We start from the raw sequence: 26829 nt of genomic DNA, 5'->3' as shown, positions 1-26829 counted from the left end.
TTTTAAATATCCAGAAAAATGTCCATTTAAAAGTTTTATGTAACCTAGTTACAAGTTGAATGACATAAAGCATGAAAGCCACAACTGTCAATGGCTAATGGTCGATAAACCCACATGTGTGTATTTACATCATATCTGTTCAATTAAAAAAATAGCAAAACAAATTAGCCTCATATAATTCTGTTTTATGTTGATAAGGCAAACTAATCAAGCCACAGTTTCCTATTCACATGAAGCAGATACATATAATATTTAACATTAAGACAACATAAAACCTCCTGGTTCAGCCCACCTGATGAGTGTACATCCAATTCACTCTCTTCTTTAATCCAGAGGAAGATATCTGACTCTTTAGCGGCTGCTAAACGCTCTAAAACAGTAAAGTTGTTGGCTTGAAAACAAAGATTCGCCAAAAGAAGCCATAAAGTACAACTGTCTTACAACATCCTGACACAGAATCATTCGATCCACTGGTGTAATATAAAGAGTGAGCATAGCGCTTTAAGGTTGTATGTTTCAGGATGCGTTTGGATAAACTTTCCAGTTTTACAAAAGTCTTATTGTAAAACCAACCTTACTGACATTTTATTTTAAATGAGTATGGACTGTGAAATATATTGTCTAAAACGTGCATCAACAGCAGTCTGATGTTTGCAACTTGATGAACTATGAATCTAGAGAAGGAAAAACACACATGACAAAATAGACTGGCATAGGATGGACAACAAGTAAACCTGTTCAAATAAACAATATGCTTAAAAAGCCCAAGAAGGGGCATGCACAGTAGATAGTTCCTCTCCAGATTTGGAAGATGAGAAATAATAATCTGTCTGGTACGATGGGACCTAGATATATGATCCGAAGAGCTTCATTAATTGTCCTCTGACTCATATGGTACAGCTATGGGTTGTTTGTCTGGTCCTGCTTTTGAGAAGATTACATCTCCATAATCAATAAAAAAGAAACCATCCACCACAGTGTCCGGAAAAGAAGCTGGGAAAATACCCCCCCCCCCTCGCTCCCCTCAAATATACCCACAATAACAGAGAAATTACAGCATGTTCACTGAGCACAATTTCCTGGGGAAACTTTTTGGATGATAATGGTCGCCGGTTGAGACGTTGTGACATTGTCCAGATGTGTCGGTTGAATTGTATTCCAAGTGTGGCGGGAAGAACTCAACTCCTGCTGACATGGCTACTACTACTACTACTACTACTACTACTACTAAACGACTGGGAGATCTATAATGTGGTTGAAAAGTCAGATCAAAATATAAAGCCAACGAGTATGTTGATTATATCTACAAAAAAAAAAACATCTATCACATGGTCCCGATTTGTGTTTGGCAGGATCACCTGATTCGCCTGTCATTTCCCACAGTCACTGCACTGATTGCCTGGAAGAGCCGAGCTGCAGCCTCTGGACTCATGGCTCTCATCACCCGCTGACCTGGAAAATGGGAGCGTAAGATCTGCTACATCACTTGAACCAGCAGACAACATGCAGCTTTGAAGTGGGAGTGGGGCTAAATTGGATTATGCAGCATCTCGGAGGAGCAGCTCCCGTTGATTTGATTACACACGCCCCCTCACCCAGCTCCCACACTCGCACTTCTCCGATATGCCCGATGCAGATGAGAAGAAGTGGGGCGTTCCTCCATGACACAATCTGGTACTCCACTGCTTTGGGGTAATTCAGACAGGCTCTGCCAGGGCAGCTGGGTGGCAAGAGAGGGGCACTAGTTTTGTACAGGTGGACACAGGAAAGATAAGGACCGGATGGCCCTTTTATCTGTGAAAACAAGCATCTGGATTTCACCAAAATGGAAGAGTAAATGACATTTGGCACAATAGAAAAAAATGGTTATATATATATATACATATTTAAGTGTTGAGCTACACAATTGTTCAAACACAAAAACAGCGTGTCCTCTGTGTGTATTTGTCCAGCTTGATGAGTATTCATCAAACTGGACAAATACACACAGAGGACACGCTGTGCATCATTCACTCTAAGGCGAAAGCAAAGTTTAAAATAAAGACCCAAGCAGCGACTTCAAATCCTCTACGCAAGCAAACAGACCACCTTCTATTTCTAAAGGAAAATAACATCCAGTCCTGGTTTAACTTGGGCTCATTATGGTGGAAGTGGGTTCCAGGGCCAGGAAGTTTCATTGCTTTCCAAATAAAACAGAAACAGAGTAATTCAAATTCCTCTTCTTGTGGAGTCCTCCCATTACAAAAAGACTCTCAAAAGTTGGGCTAAGAAATCTCACCTTAATCGTTACTTGTTGTAACGTGTGTACCAACAAAACTTAAGTAGATTTAATTATTGATATTACCTTCTCTCTTTTTTTTTAAGACAAAGCTGCTTATTTTCTTTGTTTCCACATAAAAGGGCAAAACAGCTCTCAAATTCAAACTAGCTCATGAAAAATGTTCAATATTCCTCCACTTTTACTGATTGGCACAGAGGGTTTTCATTACCTCGCTCTCTGCTAGCAAATCTCAGACATCAACTTTGATTATGTTACATAGAATCTGGCAAGGGATCAATCAGAAGGTGCTGAGGGTGGGTGTGATAGTCTGTGTGCCATTCAAATTTACTTCTCCGATTCAAACAGCATAATGTACTTCGTTATTCCTGCTATTGCAAAAACAAACATGAATAACTAAACAATCTGTAAGCAGTAAAAAAGAAAAAGGCTGAGCAAGCCCCTGCTATTACTGACATGTGGCACTCAGAATAGGTGATCCTAGTTCCTAGTTCCTTGTCCCTAACAGCTCCTCAGTTGTGTTGAAGAAGGAACTTGTCACTGAGCGTAAACAGCTCTCTCGGCTTAGTTCTGCGAGCTAAAATACCCCCATCCCACTCCATCTACCCCGACACCCCATCTCCTTGTGTTGTGTGGCGTCAGCTGCAATGAGCTCCAGATGTGGCCTGGCACCCCTCCAGTCACGGCACTGGATGTGGTTTGAAGGTAGTTTTGAAACACCGCCCACTAGCAGACCCAATGAAAGTTCCTCAGAATTCAGTGAGAGGTTGTAGGGTCGTATACTGTGCGAGTGCAGAAGAAGTGCGGTACAAACTGTAATATCTGTGGAAGGCTGAGGGGATCTTATATGTGCATGTTACTTATTGAACATGTTTTGAATAAGTATCTGAGAAAATAGATGAAAGTATTTCTATCTGTTTCAGTAGATATGGAAATATCAGCATCCAGTATTCACGCGCTTCCATTCTTTGTTCTCTTTGCTTATACTCGATAATGTGTGCTTGATAACTGAAGATAGTTTGAGTTATCTCAGTGAGAGCGACGGAGCACTTTTTTCAACACACAAGTCACTATGACACAGGTATCAATAGGCATCAATAACCATGGGAATAACAAACTAGCAACCAGACTTACAGGTTGGTGGACAGTTGTGAGGTTGAGGTCAATACTAAAATCTGCTACGTATTTTCTTACTGTAGAAGAGTGTGAATAATTTACACCACAAGCCATAGATCCCAAATATTTGTTGAACTACTCTGGGAAATAAAAGTAGTACAGTAGAAGCAGCTGAGACATGCTGCTAGCAATGGGTCACGAGCAAAATATGTGTTTCTAAAGACCATGTCAAATTTTAAACATGTCATGAGCAAAGATGCCAATATGTGAAAAGGACCTGCAATGATCAACAGTTTAGGCCAAACAAATCAGTTCCACGTCAGTAAATAACCCATGGTGGCATAAACATAATTAAACAGCTGAACAGTGGTGTCAAAACATAATGCCCGTTATCAGCGGGAACAGTTACACTCTTTACTCTCTTTTTTAAAAGTTACCCCGTTTAGTTTTCCAACCTTGTGCTGGAAGGATTGAATGAGGTCACTTTGTGTGAGCTGCCAGCTAATTGACATGGTGTCCTGGAAACAACACATGCTGCTTGTAAGACAATAGCTCCCCCTGCTGCCACACAGAATCACCAGCAGGGATCCCGTCACACAAAGTTGCCAGACAAAGTTAAACAAATAACCCAACACAGGTAAAACATGTTGACCTCCAGTTTTAATACAAGCCCCTTTTTAAAAAAATGCCACATATTCAAAGAAAACAATCATTAATGATGCAGTGAAAAGCAAACACGACCACTGACGCACCATGGGTATGTGGATTACACAGCCAAAAGAATGCATTGATAATTTATTTAACTAAACAAGCTGCCTCTCCCGGGCCTGTAAAACACATAGGCCTACCCAGGTGCATGCTGGTCCTGTCTACTGCCTACTCCTATATGTAAACCCTTGGAGACCACAGTGTTACCCAATTAATAAACAAATAAACAACCAAACTACTAAGTATATCTAGACAGCAACAGCAACAAATAATTAAACTAAACTTTAAAACTATCAAAAGAAAAACGTTCGCTACCTTGTACTCCTGCTCTGCTCTTGTATTGAACTGAGACAAATGTACAACTCAGCCCTCAAGCCCAAACTAAGTACCTCAACTGTAACTTGCTCTTCATAACACAAAGGCAGTGTGTGTCCGTCGTCACCGCGGGGGTTTTAACAGCTCCCGCAGATCTTGCTGCGGTGCCAGCTGGAAGGGAAGCTGGAGCCTCTTGTTCACCTGGCTGCAGAGGGCTGGACAGCGCTGCAGGAGCAGCTCACACACATCTTCGTGACCCTGCTCTGCAGCCTGCTCAAGCGTTTAACAGACAAATACACGCGGCGGTTAAATGACCATCAGACTGTCTCTCTGGAATGCTGTTATGATGTTGACAGTTCTGCACCTTGTGTAAAGGGGATGCACCGTCGTCGTCACAGATCAGTGGATCTGCTCTGTGGTGCAGCAGGAGTCTGACCACATCGAGATGGCCGCAGTAAGATGATCGATGGAGTGGCGTGGCACCACCTGATGTCTGCGGAGATGCACAAGCACCGGCCTCAAGAAGAAACTTGCACACAGGGTGATGGCCACTGCGACTTGCATAGTGCTGGGATAAAATACACAAATATGAGGCAATAGTTTAGATACATAAGGCCACTGCAGCAGTTAAAGCCAAACATCCTACGAGCATACTCACCAGAGCTGTGTATCCAGTCGAGTCTCTCAGGTTGGGGTCAGTGCCCTTCTGGACCAATAACTTTACCCGGTCCAAGTCCCCATCTATTGCAGCCGACCAGATACCTGCGTAGAAGGACTCACAACAGAGCACTGCATTTTATAAACAGATCAGTCATAATGATTTTTGCCAAGCCATTTAATCAAAAGGAGGACACCTTCAATGTAATATGTGTTTTATGTACTTTAACCTCAGACACATGCCACATGAATGCAAACCTCGTTCAAACTCCATTTCACTCAACGTCTGGTAAACACTGGGAGAAGAGACTGGATGGGAGCAGCACGAACAATGCTGTCGATCGGACGCCATTGCATTAATTGCCCCATACAAGGTAAAAAGTAGTTCCAGGCTGATTCAAGTTTTTTTTTTTAGGTACAGGCTTCGGTTACAGGCGTCATGCTGGTGGACAGTTCCGTGTTTTTTCTTCGTCTATCGTAATAGTGGGCAACCTAGTGGTGCATTACCACCACCAATCCCCCAAATCATGTAAATAAACTAATGTTTAACCGAATGCAATCAATGTAATACATCAAAAACAAGTTGGAACAACGAACATAGCTATTATTTGTTTAGCAACTAAAGAAGGCTACCATAGGTGGCTACACTTTGAAACCAGACAAGCCGATGCATAAAACAAGCGTGCCTACGTCACGTGTGAATACTCAAACCAATTGCAGAGCTGCAGTCAAAGGCTCCCTTCACGTACTCTGTCATTTGGTCGTTTCGTCAATCACTTGTCCCGGTTTGCGTCTCAGATTTGTTTTGGTCAAGCGGTGGTAGGCTACATAGTGGCAGCATAGTAATAATTAAAAGCGAATTATTACATTGGTCCAAAAGATCATTTAAATTGTTTGAATATATATATCACCAAAAAGGCTACTCATCAATAATGTTAACTCGATATTACTAATCTTGTAGGCTCCCTTTAATGCCCTAGTACAATTTAGGTATGTGATACGCTGATGAATAAATACTTACTTTAAACTGTAGTTGTATTAAGGATGATGGGTAAGATATTAATATTCAAACACTAATCAAACTTGGGAGTGTTGTACGAAGGTCTCCTGTTTGTCCGATAACCTTTGAAGGCATCTTATGTCTCGTGTTGTTGTCTGACGCAGCTAGCAAACATTAGCCAGTTTGAATCGGCAAGCGTTAGCTGGCAAACGCCACGTTGTTCTTGAAATTGTAACAAAGCACTTATAACCAAAGCGTCTAAAGAATGAGAAGAGTTACCTTGTTTGTTAACGGGACATCTAAAGATGGCAAGGTTGGTAATAACTCTATAACTCTGTGGGACTGTTCACGTTGGTACTTGGGCCGCAGAATGACCTGCTTTTTCCACTGAACATACGTGTGTCCTCCCAGCTCGAGACTAACGCTAAAAGTACACTGAACATGATACCTATCAACACTATTCAAGTCAACGTTATTCTGCATGACGTTCTTTGATGAACGTAACTGTTCGCTCCTTATAACTGTGACTTATGTTGCTTTAGGCAGGAGTTAATCCCTAACAACCCACTGCTTTTTTTTTTTTTTTAGGTTGTAGCAGTGTACGGGACCTTGTCTGACTTACTATCCGTAGCAAGCAGTAAGTTAGGCATCAAAGCGGCCTCTGTATACAATGGAAAGGGTGGTCTCATAGATGACATTGCTCTTATAAGGTAAGGCCATCATGATCCTAATAACAATGTAGCGTGATTGCATTATTCACACACCAACTTAATCTGAGACTTCTGTGTTTCTGTAACAGAGATGATGACGTGCTGTATGTGTCAGAAGGAGATCCATTTGTTGGTGAGTGCTGTGACATGTCCACTGTCAAGTTGAATATGGCCTCACACACTAATTGTCTTCTTCTCGTTTGTCATATCACAGACCATCAAAATGAACCCAAGGTTACATCTGATCAGCATGGAGCCCACACTGACTGGCTGACCCTTAATATTGGTGGTCGTCCCTTCACCACCACCAGGTATCTTTGTCGTTAATGCTGTCTCTACTAGTAATAAACACAATATAAAATACTTCTGATTGCTATACCACAGTGTGTATTTATATTAGTTGTTTTTCTTTGTGACGATTACATTTTCTTTGTTGAATGTGTCTATCTTGTGTTCAGGAGCACTTTGGTCAGCAAGGAGCCAGAGAGTATGCTTGCTCATATGTTTCGAGAGAAAGGTAAGTAATGGCTAATCAGCCAATTGCCGAACAGAAAACATTTTCCTTTTTGTTTAATATAAAGCATCCTTTCAAACATGTTCTGTGAACCTCTGTGCAGATGTGTGGGGGAACACGCAAGACGAACATGGGGCTTACTTAATTGACCGCAGCCCAGAATACTTTGAACCTATTCTCAACTACTTGAGACACGGTCAGCTCATCATCAATGAAGGCATAAATATACGAGGTGAGCTTTCTGACGAGACCTATCGGAATCAGTCTGAGAAGGGTTACCGGTATTAAATTAAATTTCCTGATCAAATTCGTTCGAAATGTCTTCCAGGTGTCCTCGAGGAGGCTCGGTTCTTTGGAATCGAGCAGCTTGCTGAACAGCTGGAAGTAGCAATCAAGGTAATATGAAGTGTGGAAGGTAAATAGTTGAAATCTGGAAGAGCAAAAACTCCCTCAAATGCATTGTGACTTACAACAACATGCTTCCTTTCAAAACAGAACACACAGCCACCAGAGGACCACTCTCCTATTTCCCGCAAGGAGTTTGTTCGTTTTCTTCTGGCAACCCCCACAAAGTCAGAGCTTCGCTGTCAGGTACAGCTAATTGAAAATGTTTCCATTCACCCCATCATTTCACCGTATCAAGTCAATATTTTACACCATCACTCTCACTGTTTTTAGGGTCTTAATTTCAGTGGTGCGGATCTGTCCCGACTTGATTTGCGCTACATCAATTTTAAGATGGCTAATCTCAGCCGCTGCAACCTGACACATGCCAACCTGTGTTCTTCCAATCTGGAGCGAGCTGATCTTTCTGGAGCCAATCTGGATGTAAGCCTTAAAACTCTTTCCTTGTGGGCACTAAATGATCCTTGTACACATACAGTATCAGCAGACATATGCAAAGGACAGAATGATCTCAAAAACCTAAATGTGTGGAAGCGAACATTTTATTATTCTGTGGACGTTGTGTGTTATTTGTATTAGTTGGCCTTCCTGCTGGTAAACAAAAGTTTGAGTTTTTTTGGTTTTAGCCACTTCGCGCCTACTGCCCCCTCAGTTGTATGGAGGAAGGGCCCTTCTGTTCTTAAACACCTACTCTCACGTTTTAACCTCATTAAAAGAACAATAAGCAGACTGTTTTGTCCTCAGTCTGGTAACATAGTATGAACTTAAAATAACATTATGAATACTCGACCTGTCTTGTCTTTTGAAGGGTGCTAACTTACAAGGGGTGAAGATGCTCTGCTCCAATGCCGAGGGAGCTTCTCTCAGAGGATGCAATTTTGAAGATCCATCTGGACTGAAGGCCAACCTGGAAGGTAATCCATTGCAACTCTTAAGTATATATATATATATATATATATATATATACATATATATATATATATATATATATATATATATATATATATATATATATATATATATATATATATGATTACATGTTTTAATCATCAGGTGCTAACCTGAAAGGAGTTGACATGGAAGGAAGCCAAATGACCGGCGTCAACCTACGTGTTGCCACTCTGAAAAATGCAAAGCTGAAGAACTGCAACCTGCGGGGAGCTACTTTAGCGGGGACTGATCTCGAGGTGAGTTCGGCCATCAGACGGGATTATCTCTGAAAGCACTTATGTTGACCCAGCTGGTAATCTTATTTACAACAACTTTCTAGGGCCAAAAAGGAAAATATGCATCAGCTTCTTCATGTTTTAGCCTGATTTTGCAAGTACATTTACATGTTGGAGAAATTAGTTTGATTTGTAGAAGACTAGCTTTTTTAACCTGAAGTGTGCATGTGATACTTAATATATATATATATATATATATATATATATATATATATATATATATATATATATATATATATATATATATAAATATATATATATATAGTATATAGTATATATTAAATCAAAAGGTTTCACATATTTCCTGTGAAACAATATCCATATCACCATCACCCCAATGTGTAAAACATTTACAATATATATACACTTCTTCAGTTTTAATCCTCTTTTCTTTTTTTCTTTTTTTACTGTTTTGTGTCCCCTGCCTTTTGCAGAATTGTGACCTGTCCGGCTGCGATCTACAAGAAGCCAACCTGAGAGGGTCCAATGTAAAAGGAGCCATTTTTGAGGAGATGCTGACCCCTCTTCACATGTCACAAAGTGTCAGATAACTCAGCACACACACCCTTGTCCAGTGTGGGTCAACAGCTGTCTTCTTTATCGCTCTTTCCTCCAATCACTCTTCCAGTATATTTCCCTACTCTCACTCTTTACCTGTCTGCAGCACAGGTAGTTATATGCACATCCCTGACATTCCACCTATGTTTAGCTTTATATCTTGCACTAGAATTTATTCAGGGTCGTCTATACGTTTGTACGATAGGATGTTTATGTCAGCTGCATATATCACCAAAACAAAGTAATGTTACTTGTGTATGTAGATGTGTCTGGATGCAATCCAACGATTATTCTCCTTTATTGTTCTCCATAATTTATATTCACTTCATATCACTTGACCTGTTAATGTGGGTCAGACTTACATTATCTGTGTGCAGTCAAGTTCAGAGCACTGGGCTTCCCTGAATGCTGCTGTAGCAGAAATAGAAATGGTCACTTACCAATAACTGTGTCATAATATATTCCTGTATAAATATGTAACCTAATTTTGCTGGATTCGACGTATTACAAAGGAAGCAATGCAAGCCAAAGCCATAACGATAGCACAGTGTGAAAGACCGTGAACTATGCACCAGGCTAGTTTTACTCACAGCTTGGGTATGCAATACATTATTTACAGCTGTGAGGTTTCTTTTTCCTATTCTTAATTATTGTTTCTTGAAAAGCTTTCTCTTGTCTTGCGTTCTGTGAATCTACCTCCTTTTTTAATACTGGTGTGTGAGTGAATTGCATGCATTGGACTGCTTATTGTAATGTTTATGTAGGAAACTCGTTATTCTTCAGTTTCCCATTTGGAGAAAACTTGGTGCGCTTTAACAGAATGCCATTTTCACACGTTGATGTTGTCGAAGTAAATTTGCCTGTAAACATGCTCCATGTATACATTTATGTCACTTAATCATGCATTGAACTTATTTGCACAAGGATATGTTAACTTGTATACATGTTACACCAAAAATGTTTGGTGCTTGTAATCTTAATGTAAATCAAATCCAATGTTTCCAAAAGTTCCAAAAATTGCATTATTAGACTAGGTTGTCAAGGATGTCACGTTGCATGTGTGAAGAGCTCAACTTGGGTTTCAATAGGGAAGTTTCTCTAGCTTAGCTCAAAGCTGCTCTAATGCAATACTATTCACTCAGTTCAATAGTAGGTACCCAGCCTGTAAGAATGAAAGATGAAGGCAATCATGTTGTATATTTCACCTTTAGCGTGAAAATCAATGAAAGAGCTATGATTATTTATTTTAATACATCTCACTGAATGCAATATGGGGCAATGGTTGGTTTTGCGTTTCAGACGGGGAGTGGTATAGTTCTTCCTGTCTATGATTATTGCACTCGACCGTGGAAATATATTTCCAGAATGACTGTTATGAATAAATTGCTATGAAAAAGAAAAAACGTCATCTGATTTTTAATCATTTATTGCGTCTCGGTTTTTCAATGAGTTTGTGTTTTGTACGTTCCCAATGTGTCATAAAAGGGCTGAAAATGGTCGTCCCGTGTAGCTCCGGAAATTGCCAATAAGTGTTGCTTAATCCCACTTTGTGACCCCCTGTAGTGAAATTACAGGTTCGATGGAAGAGAAGCGGCATTGGCCTATATAAACCTGAGAAAAATGTGTGCAGCAGGTTTCTCAAAGGAAAGCTGTCAAGAACAATTCAGAGGAGCCTTTCTGCCTCAGGAACAGGCGGTAAGAAACTGACAGTGTTCGGGTGTTAAACTGAAAGTAAATGTTAAAAACATAATATGATTGTACAATTTGTGCAGTCTTTCCTCCATCAGAATGGCTACCAAAACCTTGGCATTGTGTCTGCTGCTGGCGGGGGCGATATTGCCACTGGGCTGCTGTCAGCACTGGTCATATGGACTGAACCCAGGAGGGAAGAGGGATCTGGACGGCGTTTCAGACACACTGGGCAATGTAAGGGTTTTCTAATGATGTGTCACTCTCATGGCTACTCACATATTTCCTCGTCAATGGTTGGCCCTTGTTTGTTTTCGTCCTTTTGCGCATATTCATTGTGATGTTTGCTTTCTTCAACAGCTGATTGATGTGTTTCCACACGTGGACTCACCCTGCACGGTTTTGGGTTGTGGAGAGGAATCACCTCTGGCCAGATTTTACAGATCAAAAGGATTTGTTGTAAGTTTTGCTCATTTGTGATTCAGTTTATTTTTTCTGTTGACAACTATAGTGTCATTATTATCTATTACCTTATGGTTTTGATTAAGTTTTTATTTATTCTCACAAGATTAATCTCTTGTTCTCTTTTAGGGCAGTGTCACCGAGAGGGAAAATGGACACATCGCATACTAAAGATTATGAAATAAATATTATACAAGCATATCATTATTGTTGTGCGTGTTGCTCAACATGATATATTTCCAAATGACAAATGCAAGCTACAGTCCCTTACTTTAAGGTTTCCACTCTCCCTCTAAATGTCTCAATAACTTACTTAAAATAATACTCCCCGATGTCTTGGAGGATTTAAATTCCTTAAATGATTTTTATTTATTTCTCAGCAGTTTTAAACTTCATGAAGAATGATTTACAAAATATACATGCTCCAGTATCTCAAGATGTTGTACGACCTTATGCACAGCGTGTTTTTTGTCAATATAAGCAGGAAAACAAGAATGCATTTAGCATTTAAAGATACTTTATGTTGACAGCATTGGTTTTGCGTTTCAGGGAAGGACATAGTCTTTTGTCAGCTTTCTCAAATGATGACATTGTTATACAGGTGATACATTTTGTTTATATCACAAAACAGTTAGAGAATTGGGCTGCTGGACCTTTGCTTTTAAAGAAGTTAAGATGACGCACAACAGTTAACAACTTTAGGGGTTTTGAAGGCATAATGAGAGAAATAATGTAAGACTTGGCTTCTACATGAATCGCTCACAGCCCTGACTGAGAAACACTCGTCTTCAGTGGAAATTCACAACCAACAAACTGCCGCCATCTGGTTCTTCACACTATAATATCTGTGTTCGGCTGGCGTGGAGAGAACACACACAAGAAGAGACCATGCCAATAACGAGGTAAAGACAGTTAGTGCAAACATGTTATTTACAAAAAATGACCAACTATTGTTTATTTATATTTTCTCTGATGTTTTAACAAATAATTAGTATTTTTCAAACAGTGGTCAACAAGTAAAATTTAAGATAATATAAGTTATAGATATGTTGTTTTTTATTCATCGGTCAATGTCAGTACCTGCTCACAACTCAATAATAGTTGCGTAACTGAGAAATTAGTTAATTGATCAACATACAATAACTTAACAAGCTTTTTCTTCTCTTCTTTATCCTCCTACCTTTAATCCTCCATCTTTCCCTTTTACATCCGTCCTTCATCACCTTCCTCCATCCCTTTCTTATCTATGCTTCCTCAGCTTTATCTTCCTTTCTTTACCTTTCCACCATTTCCATCTTTCTTCTCCCTCCCTTTTCTATCCATGTGCGTCCTTTACTTCGCTATCGGGCATTTCTTTTATTCGTGAAAAGAGAGCGAGGAAGATGAAAGAGAGGAAGCGGAAGATGGGAGTCCCATCCACCTTTCATCTTTCTTTGCATTCCATTTTTTTTTACCTCTCATCCCATCTTTTCTGTCATCTTCTCTGTCATGTACCTCTCCTCCTTTCTCCTTCTTGCACATGCAATTCACTCCTGGATTGCCGCTTGGAGGCTTTTTCCTCCCTTTTGTATTCCTCGGCTTTCTCTCATTTATCCACTTCCTCCCCCTTCAACAATTCACCTCTTCATTTACTTTCTTTTTCTGTACATCTCCACCCTGTTTATCCTTTATCTGCCTCCCTTTATTTCCTCACCCTTTGCATACTTCATCTTACTCCCTCTGCCATCCATTCCACCCGTCCTATCCCTTATTTATTCTTTTGCTTTCCCTATTTTTACCTTCCTCTCCCTCCCTCTTCCACCCACCTTTCCTTCCCATCCATTTTCCTCTTCCTTTCCATAACCATGTGCTCTTCCTCCACATTTCCCTTCCTCAGCTCCACGTAATCTCTCGTCCAGTGTCTTCTCCTTCATCTTACTCTTTTTTTTTTCAATCCACCCAACATCTCCCTCATTCTTCTTCCTGTAAGTGTCCACCCTCTCCATAGTTCAACCTTCACCTATCACGTATCTCTGCCCCTCTTTTTTCATCAGCTTGTCTTTGATCTGTCTCTCTTATCTTCCATCTTCCTCTATTTTACTCTCTCTCTAACCTGCATCCAATCGACTTCATCCTCCTCTTCTTCCCCTCTGCCCTTCCTCTCCTCGACTTTCCTTTCTGTCTTCTTGGACCTTTACTCCATTCTCTGCCCTGTCTTTCTTTTCCTCTCCGACCTTCATATCCTCCATTTTCCTTCCATTTACCACCCACACTTCTTATCCTCCTAATTGCTTTTTTAAAATCTTCCTCCATTACCTTCAGCTATCCATCTAGAAAGGGTTTTGTCTCACCACACTTCCTCTCCATCTTCTTTGTTTTCACTTTCAAAGTTCGACTTCCTCTCCCCACCCTTTCTATCCTTCATGAATGGGATATTTAGGCTCATCTCAATTCCTTCTTCATCCTTAGTATACTTGATCCACTGTTACTCTCCTTCTCTTTTTATTTCCATCGACCTTTCCTCTATGTCATCTTCCTCTCTCTTGTTCATATTTTTGCTCTTTCCCCTCTCAACCCTTCTCATCTTTCATCTTCTCATGCGTCTCCTCTTTTCTCTCTTGCACTTTCTTCTTCTACCTCTCCACCATCTCTAAGTTAAGTCCTTGTTATTCGTCATCTTTCTCCTTTCCTCACCACTTTTCTTTTCCTACATGGATGGCATGGAGATTATTTTTTGCCATCCTTTGCTCAAAACTAATGTCCTTCTTTTCCCTCCCTTTCCTTTCCAGCCTTCCTTGACTTACATTTTCTCTTTCCTTCAATCTTCTTTTCCACTTTCTTTCTCTCATTTCTCCTCACCACCTTTTCAATATGGCCATTTCCCAACCTCTTTGTCTTTATATTCCCACTTCTCCCCCCTTCCTTTATAATTTATATCCACCTTTCCCATGTCAAACTTTCCTTCCCGACATCTTATCTCCCCTCCCCTCTTTTCCATCTTTTATCGCACGTCTTTCTCTCCATCTTACATCCTGTGTTCTCGAACAATCACTCTTCATCTTTTTCCTTTACTTCTCTATCTTTGCTCTCCATCTCTCACCGTCTTCCATCCACAACCATCATCTTTATTTTCATCCTACACTTCCTCTCTCTTCCCTTCCCCTTCATCCTTCAAGGATGGGAGGTTTAGGTCCTATGTTCTCCTGTCTTTTATCTTTTCTAAAAAAGAGAATTGTTATTTAATTTAAAATAATTAATAATTGTGTAACAATCGTGAACACTTAAGTAAAGTAACAAAACTTTACTTTACTCAATTGCGTTAATCTGACTTTTTAACTACGTAACCATATCCATAAAATATCAGACACTCCTTTATATTGCATCCTTATACTTCTTTGGTTTCCTATCTGCTCTTTCCTTCTTTATCTTTTATCATTTACCCATTCACTATTCCTCTTTACCTTCATCCATCTGTGCTTCTTGTGCCTCGACTGTTACAGTTTACACCCTTCTTTGATTTCAATTGTTTACCTCCCATTGCCTTTTCTTCACATTCCTTCCTTTACACATCCACTCTCCCACCCTTAGTCTTCCTCTCTTCATCGTCCTTCCTTTACTTTAGCTTTGTGTTCAGCAACGTGGCCTCCCAGGAAGAAGGCGCTGATCTCTTCTCTGTTTCAAATAAACAACCTAAAATTATAACTTTGAAATGTCTCTGTGTTTCTGACTATGCATCAACATGATTTATACTACAGCCTTCGTTATGATGATTTGATTAATATCTAAAGTAAACATTAGGCAGACATTTGGTACATTATTTCTGTTTTGTAAAGAAAAAACACTATTCAAATTATTTTTATTTTTCAATGTTTTACAAAAGTTCTAAAAGTGGCCATAGTCATGGTTTTCTTAGGCAGCTGTAGCAGGAGCCTCTTGTCTTAATTGTTCACTGTTTGATGTGAAAATGGTCAAAACATGCTGTGTGGCCACAGCTCATACAGTACTGGACCGGACTATAGTACAATTTTATATAGTTGGTCTTGTATTGTAAGTTTATGCTACTTTATACTTTTACTCCACATCATTTAAAATGGGAAAATATTGTACTTTTTACGATACTATATTTATTTGACAGCTATGATAACTAGTTACCTTCAGAATAAGGTTGTCAACGAACAAGTAATAAGCTTGGAAAATATAATGCATTGTTATAGATTAAGCCAACGGTTTTTGGCTTTTGACTCCAATAGAAAATCCTTAGTTTTACAACAATACTTTATTATGTTGAATATTTGGACAATATAATATTTGCTGAGCAGTCGGTTCAATTCTATGGACTGTGATGTATATGAAACAATATCACATAACACAAAAGCTACTAAAATATAATATTTTGAGAGGGCTTGACCCTCGGGTTAGAACCACTGGACTAAACTAATCAGTGTCACCTCGACAAACTACAACATTCAAATTCAGCTAACACATTGATGGCCAATTTTCTGCAGAATGAGTACTTTTTCTTTGATACTTCACGTTATTTTAGCTAATAATATTTCTGTACTTTACTTACCTAGATAAGATGTTGTAAGTGAAGGATCAGAATACTTCTGTGCAACACCAACAAATGTGAATGTGTTTACTTACAGATTTAGGAGAGGCAGAGGAAAAAACATTCATGTGGAAACAGATGACATTTTTCACAGCAGACATTTTGACTTGCAGAAAAAGCACCCGGGGAAACCAATTTAGTTAATGATGGCTCATCATCATGGCTCATTGCTGTCTCAGCAAGCCATGCCAGTGAGCCAGCATGCACAGTACCAGCCCCCAGGGACTAGCTCAACTAAATGGACTGGACAAGTTATTCATACTGATATGTCAAAAAAAGTCTGCTGTGAAAAAAAAGTATTTTGTCAAATTGACCAGACAAATATGCTAAAAGTTCATAATTATTTTTTCTTTATCCAAACATTTCCAACTGGGTAATTTTGACACCAAACAACACATAGGTGAACTGATCAGACTCAATGTTCAGCCACCAGATGGCACCAGAAAACAACACGAGATTTGAAGTTTCTACTTGTTTAGTGTTTTTTTGCCTGTATGATTCATAAAATAATGTACCATAAAATCTAAATTTGCACAACCTCTATGTCCACAGCTGAGATTTCATCTACTTTATTTCCCCAAAGGCTGGATCAGATCCTGCCAATACTTATTGTAATTTATTGCACTTTACTGTGTTTGTTCACCATGATATCATGTGTCTGAAGCCAATTTATTGTATTGTAACAGCCCATCCCTTGCTTGGTTTGTTTCATGCACACTCCACAATCTCCTTTGGATTATAAAACTGCTTATTCACAGTTGGATAAGCAACATGAAAAACACGTGTGTGTTTTTGTGTTTGCCAATAGCGTATGGAATTTAAACAAACTGAAAAAGAAATCGAAGTTCATTCATCATGGAGATTTGAAGGTGAAACAACAGCCTGTAATATCCTGCTGACAAGTGTATAGCGAGGTCTCACTCTTATCTCCAATGGAAAGCTTTTTTCCAAAGTTGTTTAATCTGTTTGTCACTCTGCTGTTACTCAGCGCACACACACACACCCACACACACACACACCCACACACACACACACACACACACACACACACACACACACACACACACACACACAAACACTCTCTCTCTCACACACACACACACACACATAACAGAAAATTACTTCCTTGGGTTTCAGCTACTTTTGTTGGACATGCACCAGACACCATATGGGTAAAGTATTGTTCTTTATTGAAAATGTTTTGATAAGGAATTAATAAACGAAAGTCAATATCAGAGCAGGACACAGCATATTTACTTATGATTAACTGATTTTAATGGTCTTGATTGGTACTGGTATCATCGTGGACAATAACTCTCAGTGCTCGTCTACCTGCCATGTTTAAATCAAACACCATAATAATCTCAGTGCCAAGAGTTAGCTGACTAGATATAGCTACTTTATGTCTAAATATGAGGCTATCAACAGCAGTTAGTTAGCTTGGTTTAGCATGAACACTGGAAATGAAAAGAAATGAACAGCTAGCCTCCCTCTGTACTAAATGATAACAATCATCGGCCTTTATGTTAAGCTGAGAGCGAGTGTGATAGGCCTATAAATCATCTCTTACCTTTAATACTTTATAGTCTGCATGATAGTTATGAAGCCCAGCTAGCTTGATTTTGCGTATAGAGTGTAAGCTGGCAGAAAACATCAACAGAATTTTCCAATTTTACACCCACGTTTCTGTATCTTAAACAAATGAGATAGAGGCTGCTGTGTTGGTTAATGAGTGAACTTTGGAGGTGCTGGTAGGGGGATCTCCAGACAGCTGTCTACTGTTTCCAGTGTTTATGATTACCAATGGCACCTAAAGGTGCTTTTCCTGCATGTAGCAAACTCATAGTAACTGTGCATAATAACCAACTGTGCATGTAATAACCAGCACATAATGTAAGAAAACCAATGTAAGAGTGCATGACATAATACATGGTAAATGGGCCAGTACCTGTATCGTGCTTTTCTAGTCTTCCGACCACTCAAAGCGCATTAACACCACTTGTCTTCACTCACCCATTCACAGCCATTAATACACTGATGGCAGTAAATAAGGTACCACTGATTGAAGGACCACTGCTCACCACTGAACCACAGTCGCCCACAATAACAGTGGATTATTGCATGATGTAAAAAGTTATACAATTATGATTAAATCATTAATTGTCAATTACCAAAAAAATGTTGAATAATGTTATAAATTCAGCACAAGGTGTGTTAATTTGAGAAAAAAAAGTACTCCCTTGTATTCTTGAAGTATATAAGCCTTTTAGTTTTATGACTAAAGTCATAGTTTAAAGCAACTGGACTAGAGGACATTTTCATCAATCAATTTGCCTCTTAGATGTATGACAAAATTCAGAATAACTGCACATTGTGCACAGGGCCCAAACCATGGACTGTAACTTCCAGGTCTGTCATGTTGGTTCCAAAAATACTTTTTTTTTGTAGACTAACATTTGGAAAAAACTAGGAAAATTACTGGATATTTTAGTTTTGTTCTTTTTAGGTAATGTTAAAAAACAACTTCCTATGAAGGACATTTAAATGGCCATTTAAATGTCCTACAAGTTTTACAAAGCACTTATGTCCAAATATAGACTTATTTTTCTTTCCTCACTCATGTGAATGAGCTCGAGACCAAGCGTCTGGGACACAGGGTTAAAATAATTGCCCAGTTCTATGCTCTATTTATTAACCGGCAGTCAAGTCATTTTGGCTTCATGCGCCACTGAGCAACTTATGAATAAGTGGGGCCTCGCCTCCAATGTGCTCACTTCTCTTCATGAATCCATGAAATGTGTACACATAGCAGAAATGCTAGTCCTGAATCTTGTCACACATTCAAGAGGTTCAGTTACTTCAAATTAAGGACATAAACTGTTTTATGCTTTATTAAGACGAGGAGAGCACTAATTATTTAATCAGTACACTAAACATTGAAGGTATTCCCCTATTCAACTATTAATTTGCTTAGTTTATATTATAATCATTGTTCATAATGCATTAACTTAATATATCATGCAGGCACTGTTAAGTTAAGCGCTCATGTTTTTTTAACAGTGTCTTAATTGTTACGTTACATTAGCTTTTACTACATTCAAATGATCACTTGATAGATATTACCTAATGACTTGCTACATGGTAAGTCACGATGACTGCATGTATATTAAAACACTATTACTTTACTGTGACTGCCTTTATAAGCCACTTCAAGTCAAACAGACAGGTATGTGGCATCTGTTGTAAAAAAAAATGTTGTCTTCCTTTTTTTGTCCTCCTTCTTTTCAAGAGAGAGAAATATCAAACTCAGCTGATTCCACTAGAACTGCCTCAGTCTGTCGGTGTTTAATAAAGTGCCCTTAATAGCTCGTTGCCGTGTGTCAGCTTGGAGGATACCCATTGAAACCCCTCAGGAAGCTGTAACCAGGCAACTAAACCAAGCCGTGGTCTACCTCTTTTCTTCTGATCAAAGAAAATGGAGGTCAGATGTAGAGGCCAGGTTCTAAATTGTCAGGGCAAGATTATGGACATGAAACAATGTCTTTGTTTGTCTGTTGTAAAAATCTATCTACCTATGCCCACCTTTCTATACGCTTATTTTATCGTCATATTTTAATTTTGTCGAGTCTGCGCATGCATGCAACCCCAAACCAATTATCAGGAAAAAACTGGCTGACACCAATTAGGGGTTTTCTATTCCTGGCTGTCAAGTCTGCCTGTGTTATGCAAGACACATTTGTGTGAGTGTTGGTGTGTGTGCTCCTAATACAGACGAAACAGACACAATTGAGGCTCAGAAATATCTTCGAGTGTATAATTGAGATTTCTAAAATGTATTCCAAAAGTACAGACCCGCAGGACTGTTTTACCTTGAATTAATCTCGGAGGATAACATGCGTACACCTCAGGTCTGACTCAAGAATGAGCTGACATAATAGTACTGTTATGACAACAAAAACTACATGAATAAACAGGTATAAATAGGAAAGGCTCCCTGATATAAACTCTCCTGTATCTGATGAATGGCAATGTGCCTGATCTAAGCCATGAGGGTAATTCGTTACAAGAGAACAAAGAAGTATTGCCTGAGCTGATCTAAATGTTTGACCCTCAGACGAGCTACCGGTCAGTTTCACTGCGCCCTACAGATGTTAGCATGGATATAACACCATGATTATGATTCCCGAGGCAGCAGCCAACTCCCTTTGACCTTTTCATCTGCCGGAACAAAAAGATGAGTTCCTTCTCACAAGGGGATCCAAAGTGCAACAAGCAGTGACTTTGTCTGACATCGCAGACAAGATTTTTAATGGAAAACATTGTGACGCATTATATACCATATCATAATTCCTTAGCTCAGCATGGAGCAGTATGCATTATACTGTCGATCGTGTGAATACTCTACACCTCGTAACATTCTCATCTTCAGTGTTGGCTGAAAAAGACACACATCAGGGAACAATTGTTTTCGATGAAGCAAACAAGGAAATTGCAACTATTAAAATGGGAACAAGGCAGACCAGGATAAATAATACCCTCTTATTACAGTAGCAAGGCAGGCAAGAACAAGTTTGACAGAATAAATTGAAAAGCTCAAAACAACAGCTTGAGGAAATCTCTCACCAGCTATGTAGTTCATGTTGTTCTTGTGATCTGGAGAGATTGCTTATGAGAATCTCTCTGAATGCAAACGCAGAGAGCCAAGATGCTAATCTTTCTGGAACTGCTCCACTGACAAAGAGAGTCTGGCCACGTGGACTCATCAAGAGTCTTCAACTGAGCTTCATTTTATAACGCCGTAACATGCTCATAGCCCTTTGGCAGTTATTGAGGTAACAATGTAAAACGGCATCTTTTATGTTTCACCCATTTTCAAGTGGAGTACGTCAGCATCTTGGGTCCTTCCATCCAAACTAAATGAACACTTCATTCGGTGGGATTTACAAAGGAAAAACAGGTGAGAGGAAGGAAATGCAAGAAAGGAGAGTGGATTGACAGTCTGTAAAGGTCAGCTCAAGCAAAGGCAGCAGAGGAAGCACACTGTCAATTATGCCGAGAAAGACCTCTGAGAGCTCTCTTATGGGCCACGATGCTCTTGTATAACAGTTTAGGAGGTTGTGTGAAACACTGTCAGTCAAAAACAGGTTTGGCTTTCTGTAAGTCAAAATAACCTGTTCCACCTGACCTGCTGACGTTACCACGAAAGCTAAAAGGCAGCAACAATATTTCCCTCTCCTTTCCTCTCAGTTGATATTCTTCTTTGAAAAAAATTAAAGTACAACTGTTAACAAGCATTTCTCACAGCATGAATAGACAATTTCCACTGATCTCTCCCGCAGTTTTTTACCCTCACCATGCCGTTTAAAATTGAAGGCACCAAAGACAACACTGATTTATTCAACACTACAAGCACATCTAAAATGTGTTGTGAACTCACGAGTCTCCCTGAATAATGCACACAGAGGCAGCACACTGAATTTGACCTTGAAGAGAAACACAAATGTTGCAATATTGTCTGTAAAGAAAATATATTTACCCCTTTGCGCCACATACCACAGCATCGACTCACTTGTATGCACGCTAACGCTATGATCTCTCCACACTGTTACCTAAAGTGGAAATGCCCGGTCTCAGTGAACCATTTCACTGATCTTTTATTTAGTAAAAAGCTGAGAAAGATGTGAATGAACCGACCTCCAAGGTGACAGTGAAAAATCTATTTAGTGTTTAACAGGCACTCAGAAGGCAAGGCAGACATGGCATTCATTGCAACAACAAAAAATGAACAGTCAAATATTGACTCATCAAAAAGATGTTTTAATTCAGTTCAATACCACAAACTTACAACAGGTTTCCCATGAGATATCTGCTATGCTACACAGTGCTCTTTATTCCCCACCACACCATAAACTATAACTGTCACATTGTTTATAGGCCATACATGTATTTAGCAATGTTATATACAGCGGAAGAACCCCACTCTGACAAGGTCCTTTACTGCCTCTTTTATTTAGTTTTATGGCACTTGATATATGGTCGTTGGATGACACATTAGATGAGAAAAAACATCCCAGGCTCACAATACACTGGCGTGCCGACCTTGGCGGACAGTGTGTTTATGTGTTTAGCCAAGGTTCTCCGGAAAAGATCATTTCATCGTTTGTGGTGACTTTAGGTAATAATAAATGCATTAAGATGGTGCTATAGTAAATTGTCTCAGTAAACACCTTGAGACACATTTAATGCACTAATGTTCTCTCCTTCTGTTATGTCATAAGCTACTCAGGCAATAATCATCAACACACCACATTTTACTAAATATCTTCATCAATACTGGCAATATAAAACAGCAAGATTTAAAAGAACATTTGCAGCGCCCCAATTCACTGTCCTTTAAAATGTCTTGGAATTGTCCTTCCATTGCTTACATTTAAAGCAGGTAAAAGTGTGAAAAGCAAACCCTAAACAGCTAATATTCATTAAAACGTAACAATCTGAGTAGATATCAGTGATTAAGAAATAAAAACTTGACAGATGTATACCAAATTATATGCTGTTTCTTCAATCGTATTGGTGCCCACAGCGCGTGGAGCATGAACTATAGTCTACAGAGCTCATCTAAAGTGCCTTCAGTCCAACAACAATACTTAAACTGGTCCAACCTTTGCTCCATTAGTTTGTTATCTACTTCCTCTTACATGTGAGCTCGTACTGATTCGAGGGCATCGTGCCATGCTGGCTAAGTCTCTTAAGTCATCTTTTTATGGACTGCTGTTGTAAGGTTTATAACTTTGTAAACATCAATCCTGCTTTTGGACACAACGAAGCAAGAAAAGCTCCAAAGGATGACACAATGAGGGCTGAAGAGGCCCGAGGAGTCTCTTTGTCTTTCCCTATAACATCTTGGATCTAGGTATTGATGCTGATAGATCCATTGCTTAAGATTGACCCCTTGGTGACCTCTGTGCTGACAGTGGAGAGCGGGACACTCTCATACCGCTCTGTCACCCCCCAGCAGCGACAGCGCAACAGGGTGGACTTGAGCTGTTTCTGGAAGTTGCTGTTAAGGAAACCATAGATGATGGGGTTGACGCAGGTGGAGGCCATGGCCGTGAGGTGGCAGAATGAGAAGATGGCGTCGTGGCCACAGGACGGGATGGCCTCGTGGTTCCAGTCAAACACCGTGTTGAAGACATTGATAGGGAGCCAAGAGAGTGCGAATGCCACCACTATGGAAAATAACATGGCGTTGATCCTCGTGGCGCCTTTGTTTTTCTTCTGAGTGGTGTTCCTGCCACGCTCCACCATGTCCTTCCTCCTTCTGAGGCGCAGGTAGATATGCAGGTAGCAGAGCAAGATGAGGGCGAGAGGAAGAAAGTACTGAAAGATGAGCAGGAAGGTGGTGTAAACTCGTCGTTCTTGAACCGATGGCCACCGCTCCATACAAAAGAGGTGGTCATTGAGTGGGAAGGGCATGCTGACGTTCTGGAAAGGCAAGGCGAGTACGCTGTATGAGAGGAAAGGCACCGAGATTAGGCAGGCCACGATCCAGGTGACAACCACGGCCAAGTAAGACTGCCCCACCATGGGCTTCCATCCAGTCGGGTGGACAATGAGCTGGTAGCGCTCCATGGCGATGAGGACGAGGGAGAAGATGGAGACACTGACTGATATACACTGGATGAAGGGCGTGAGCTTACAGAGGACTTCTCCTAGGATCCAATGGTCCATCAGTGTGTAGATAATAGTGACCGGCAGGCATACGATGCACATGAGGATGTCAGAACAAGACAGGTTGGTGATGAAGATGTTGGTGACGTTGTGCATTTCCTTGTGCCGTGTGATGACAAACACCAGGCAAGAGTTCCCGATGAGACCAACTGCCATAACCGTACTGTACGCGATGATGAGAAACGTGGTGCCACTGACGGAGAGCGAGCAGTCCTCTGTGAAATCCCACGGTATCTCTCTCCACAGGGCTTGGTTGTGATTGGTGTTGTGCTGCTGCTCCATTGTTGTTTCCCTGGGCTCGCTTCAAATGCCAGGTACTAATTATACTAATTTGATGTGTCACACCTGCTACAATTACTTCATGAATAATATTTGCATTTTCTTACAGCTCTGCTTCATCCTTAATATTTGCCGATCTTTATGACAGTCTTCATTCGCTACCTGAAAAATAAAGAGAAAATTAAATGAGTAAGAAAAAGTTTATTTTTAAAGATATGAACTCTTGATATATTGAATCTTTGATATGAACACGTATATGCACGCAGTGCTTACACATGTCTTTTTGGTGTGTTTAGTGGTGCAGTTGAACCTTACAATGGATTCAGTATAACAGAAATATAGCTGTATTAAGGGAATAATTAACATTGGTATGGAGATTTCATGAGGCTGATTTCCGATCTCCTCAAGGACTGCCTATAAGAAGAAATGATGTGCTGATGGTGTACAATCATAAAACAGCACGGATCTAGACTCTGTGGCATCGCTATATGATGGCATACTGATTCAAATTTCCATAAGAATAACATGATGATGACTGCTCCTTCAGAGACAATCACTCCCTCTCTCTGATTTCTCTCCTTTTGACCACGAGAATGTAATCTGTTTCTGTCCATAAAAGCACAGACACCTCTCATTGGCACTGAACATTCACACTAAAGCACATGTGACCCTCACAATCCTCTACAAATTAATGTACTGGAAACGGAAAAGAAATACAATTTTGTTACACCAAGACCAAGCACATCTGATTAGTGTGTGTGGATGTGTATGTACGTGCATATATTTATGTGTGTGTGTGTGTGTGTGTGTGTGTGTGTGTGTGTGTGTGTGTGTGTGTACACGCAATGCAGGGTAAACCAGTACCAATTAACCAATATGTTTTGCCCATTGCTTGATTCCTTAAAAAATGAGTTTTGCAATACAGCTATGCAAACAGAATGAAATCTACAGGATTCAAAGGATTTATCATTTTTAATTGAGCACTCCTTAATGATGACAAATGATGACAGGTAGGGCTTTATTTGTTTGTGGCTGTCTCTATGATGAGTAAAAATGTCCTATGATAATGTGCTGCTGCATCTGTGGTGACTCCAAACAAAGCCAGAGTATTCATAACAAAAGTACAGCAATACTACCGTAATTTGCCAAGATATCATATCCGTGCTGCAGCCTTGATGCTGGTTATTTATGGCAGAATTTAGACACTTACAGTGATGCATTGCTTTATGTTGTGTCTGCAAGAAAAGGATAGTCCAAGGTAAGAACATTTACGACGTACAATAATAATAATAATATTTCAGATGAATATGAATTCATATAATATGAATTATACCGATTATTTGCCGGTTACACAACAAAAATATGAACTGCAATTTTTTTTTTTTTTAAATAAACACATTTTAGCCATGCGATTTGCCTCAAAATGGAGAGTTTTTAAATTGTAAACAAGATATCCAATCTGTCCTTCACATCATCCGGTCACCTCACTAAACCACTTGGACATGATGCACAAGTCTGGATTGTTCATGCACAAACGATCAGAGACTTCACGCACCAGCGGAGGAGAAACGCATGAAGAGATGTAAAGTGAGAGAGATGTACTGTATGTGCGCCCTACCCTCGTCTCTGCAGCTGTCCTGCATCCACTGTCAGCCTGCAGCTGCGTGTCTGCTGTGTCGCGGAGGCTCTCGGCTCCGGACAGGTGGAGGAGACTCCTCTTTGTCCTCCAGTGCACCACCTTGCGCGCTCACTGTCCAGTCCGGTGGTGGTAGGGGGAGAGGAACAGACTTATCACTCATGTCCACACCTAAACGTCCACAAAACCTCCTAAAGGAGAGCAGTCTGGCCAGTAAGTAAAAAGAAAACTAAAGGTACCATCTGAATGGCTACTATATTACAGCACAGGGAATTCCAAAAAGCACCGCGCGTGGTAAGGCTTGAAACTCATTATACCACACCTTCAAGAACCTTCAAAGAAACATGAGACTGAAACACCAGAGCTTTTTTTGTCGTAAAAAAAAACCGAGGCTATATGGGAAAATATCCTTTTTACTTTATCTCTCACACTAAAAGAGTTTTGTCGGCTAGCACCGAATTCCAATTAGCTGTCAAATTAGCCATTGTTTCTTACCGAGATGTTTCTTGCTCCTCGGACTCCCAGCGTTGCTTTGCATCAGGTGAGACACAACAAGAGTTTTTGGTCGAGGAAAAGGTAGGAGGTGTCCTGTCGGGTCCTGATAGGAGTCGAGATATCTCTTAAAGCGACCTTATGCCTCCGACTCTCAGGCAGGGAGAGATGTGATTGGGAACATGTTACATAATACAATCTCCGCGGCTCGCACGCACGTACGCACGCAGGCATGTACACGCGCGATCAGGCACGCGCCCTCACAGGGGCCAATGGGGAAATTGAGTTATTTGATATTTGTACTCATGGTGTGTTTCACCCAAATGTATTAGTAGGCGACATTAGATGATTCATTTAGTCTGTTGTAAAAGAGCATCAGACTCAGCCTCTCATATTGAGGCATATAGCCATATATCCAAAATGAGAAATAGCTGTAATATGTCTGGGATGTGATATTATCTTTGT

The 26829-nt window shown here is 40.1% G+C and overlaps 4 protein-coding genes across 8 annotated transcripts; 2 read left to right on the top strand and 2 right to left on the bottom strand.

The window, feature by feature from the left end:
• Nucleotides 1-4036: 4036 nt before the first annotated feature.
• On the bottom strand, nucleotides 4037-5755 carry ankrd39 (ankyrin repeat domain 39). Of its 2 annotated transcripts, none has more exons than XM_068566329.1 (4): nucleotides 5333-5755; nucleotides 5076-5179; nucleotides 4782-4985; nucleotides 4037-4687 (listed from the first exon to the last, which is right to left on the bottom strand). In XM_068566329.1, the coding sequence occupies exons 1-4, from the start codon at nucleotides 5424-5426 to the stop codon at nucleotides 4541-4543; spliced, it is 549 nt and encodes a 182-aa protein (XP_068422430.1). In that variant the 5' UTR covers nucleotides 5427-5755; the 3' UTR covers nucleotides 4037-4540. The 2 variants fall into 2 exon arrangements, with proteins under 2 accessions (XP_068422430.1, XP_068422431.1); XM_068566330.1 differs by having other exon boundaries at nucleotides 4782-4910.
• Nucleotides 5756-6246: 491 nt separating this feature from the next.
• On the top strand, nucleotides 6247-10878 carry kctd9a (potassium channel tetramerization domain containing 9a). Its single transcript, XM_068605173.1, has 12 exons — nucleotides 6247-6387; nucleotides 6663-6784; nucleotides 6874-6917; nucleotides 6999-7095; nucleotides 7243-7301; nucleotides 7402-7530; nucleotides 7627-7694; nucleotides 7794-7889; nucleotides 7977-8126; nucleotides 8512-8617; nucleotides 8757-8890; nucleotides 9364-10878. The coding sequence occupies exons 1-12, from the start codon at nucleotides 6340-6342 to the stop codon at nucleotides 9478-9480; spliced, it is 1170 nt and encodes a 389-aa protein (XP_068461274.1). The 5' UTR covers nucleotides 6247-6339; the 3' UTR covers nucleotides 9481-10878.
• A 273-nt stretch (nucleotides 10879-11151) lies between these two features.
• On the top strand, nucleotides 11152-11834 carry LOC137778898 (progonadoliberin-1-like). The gene is made up of 4 exons (XM_068566258.1): nucleotides 11152-11182; nucleotides 11275-11413; nucleotides 11537-11635; nucleotides 11768-11834. The coding sequence occupies exons 2-4, from the start codon at nucleotides 11276-11278 to the stop codon at nucleotides 11807-11809; spliced, it is 279 nt and encodes a 92-aa protein (XP_068422359.1). The 5' UTR covers nucleotides 11152-11182; nucleotide 11275; the 3' UTR covers nucleotides 11810-11834.
• A 10203-nt stretch (nucleotides 11835-22037) lies between these two features.
• On the bottom strand, nucleotides 22038-26512 carry npy8br (neuropeptide Y receptor Y8b). Of its 4 annotated transcripts, XM_068566886.1 has the most exons (4): nucleotides 26368-26512; nucleotides 25855-25986; nucleotides 25447-25471; nucleotides 22038-24398 (listed from the first exon to the last, which is right to left on the bottom strand). In XM_068566886.1, exon 4 carries the CDS (start codon nucleotides 24237-24239, stop codon nucleotides 23136-23138), a length of 1104 nt encoding a protein of 367 aa, XP_068422987.1. In that variant the 5' UTR covers nucleotides 24240-24398; nucleotides 25447-25471; nucleotides 25855-25986; nucleotides 26368-26512; the 3' UTR covers nucleotides 22038-23135. The 4 variants fall into 4 exon arrangements, with proteins under 4 accessions (XP_068422987.1, XP_068422986.1, XP_068422989.1 ...); XM_068566885.1 differs by lacking the exon at nucleotides 25447-25471; XM_068566888.1 differs by lacking the exons at nucleotides 25447-25471; nucleotides 25855-25986.
• Between the last annotated feature and the right edge of the window lie 317 nt (nucleotides 26513-26829).

This window comes from Clinocottus analis, unplaced genomic scaffold (genome assembly GCF_023055335.1).
Source record: "Clinocottus analis isolate CAN_PGR_092001 unplaced genomic scaffold, fCliAna1.0.p SCAF_7, whole genome shotgun sequence".
Taxonomy (NCBI): Eukaryota; Metazoa; Chordata; class Actinopteri; order Perciformes; family Cottidae; genus Clinocottus; species Clinocottus analis.
Note: the sequence above shows the minus strand (reverse complement) of the source record. Positions and strands in the feature narration are given on the sequence as shown.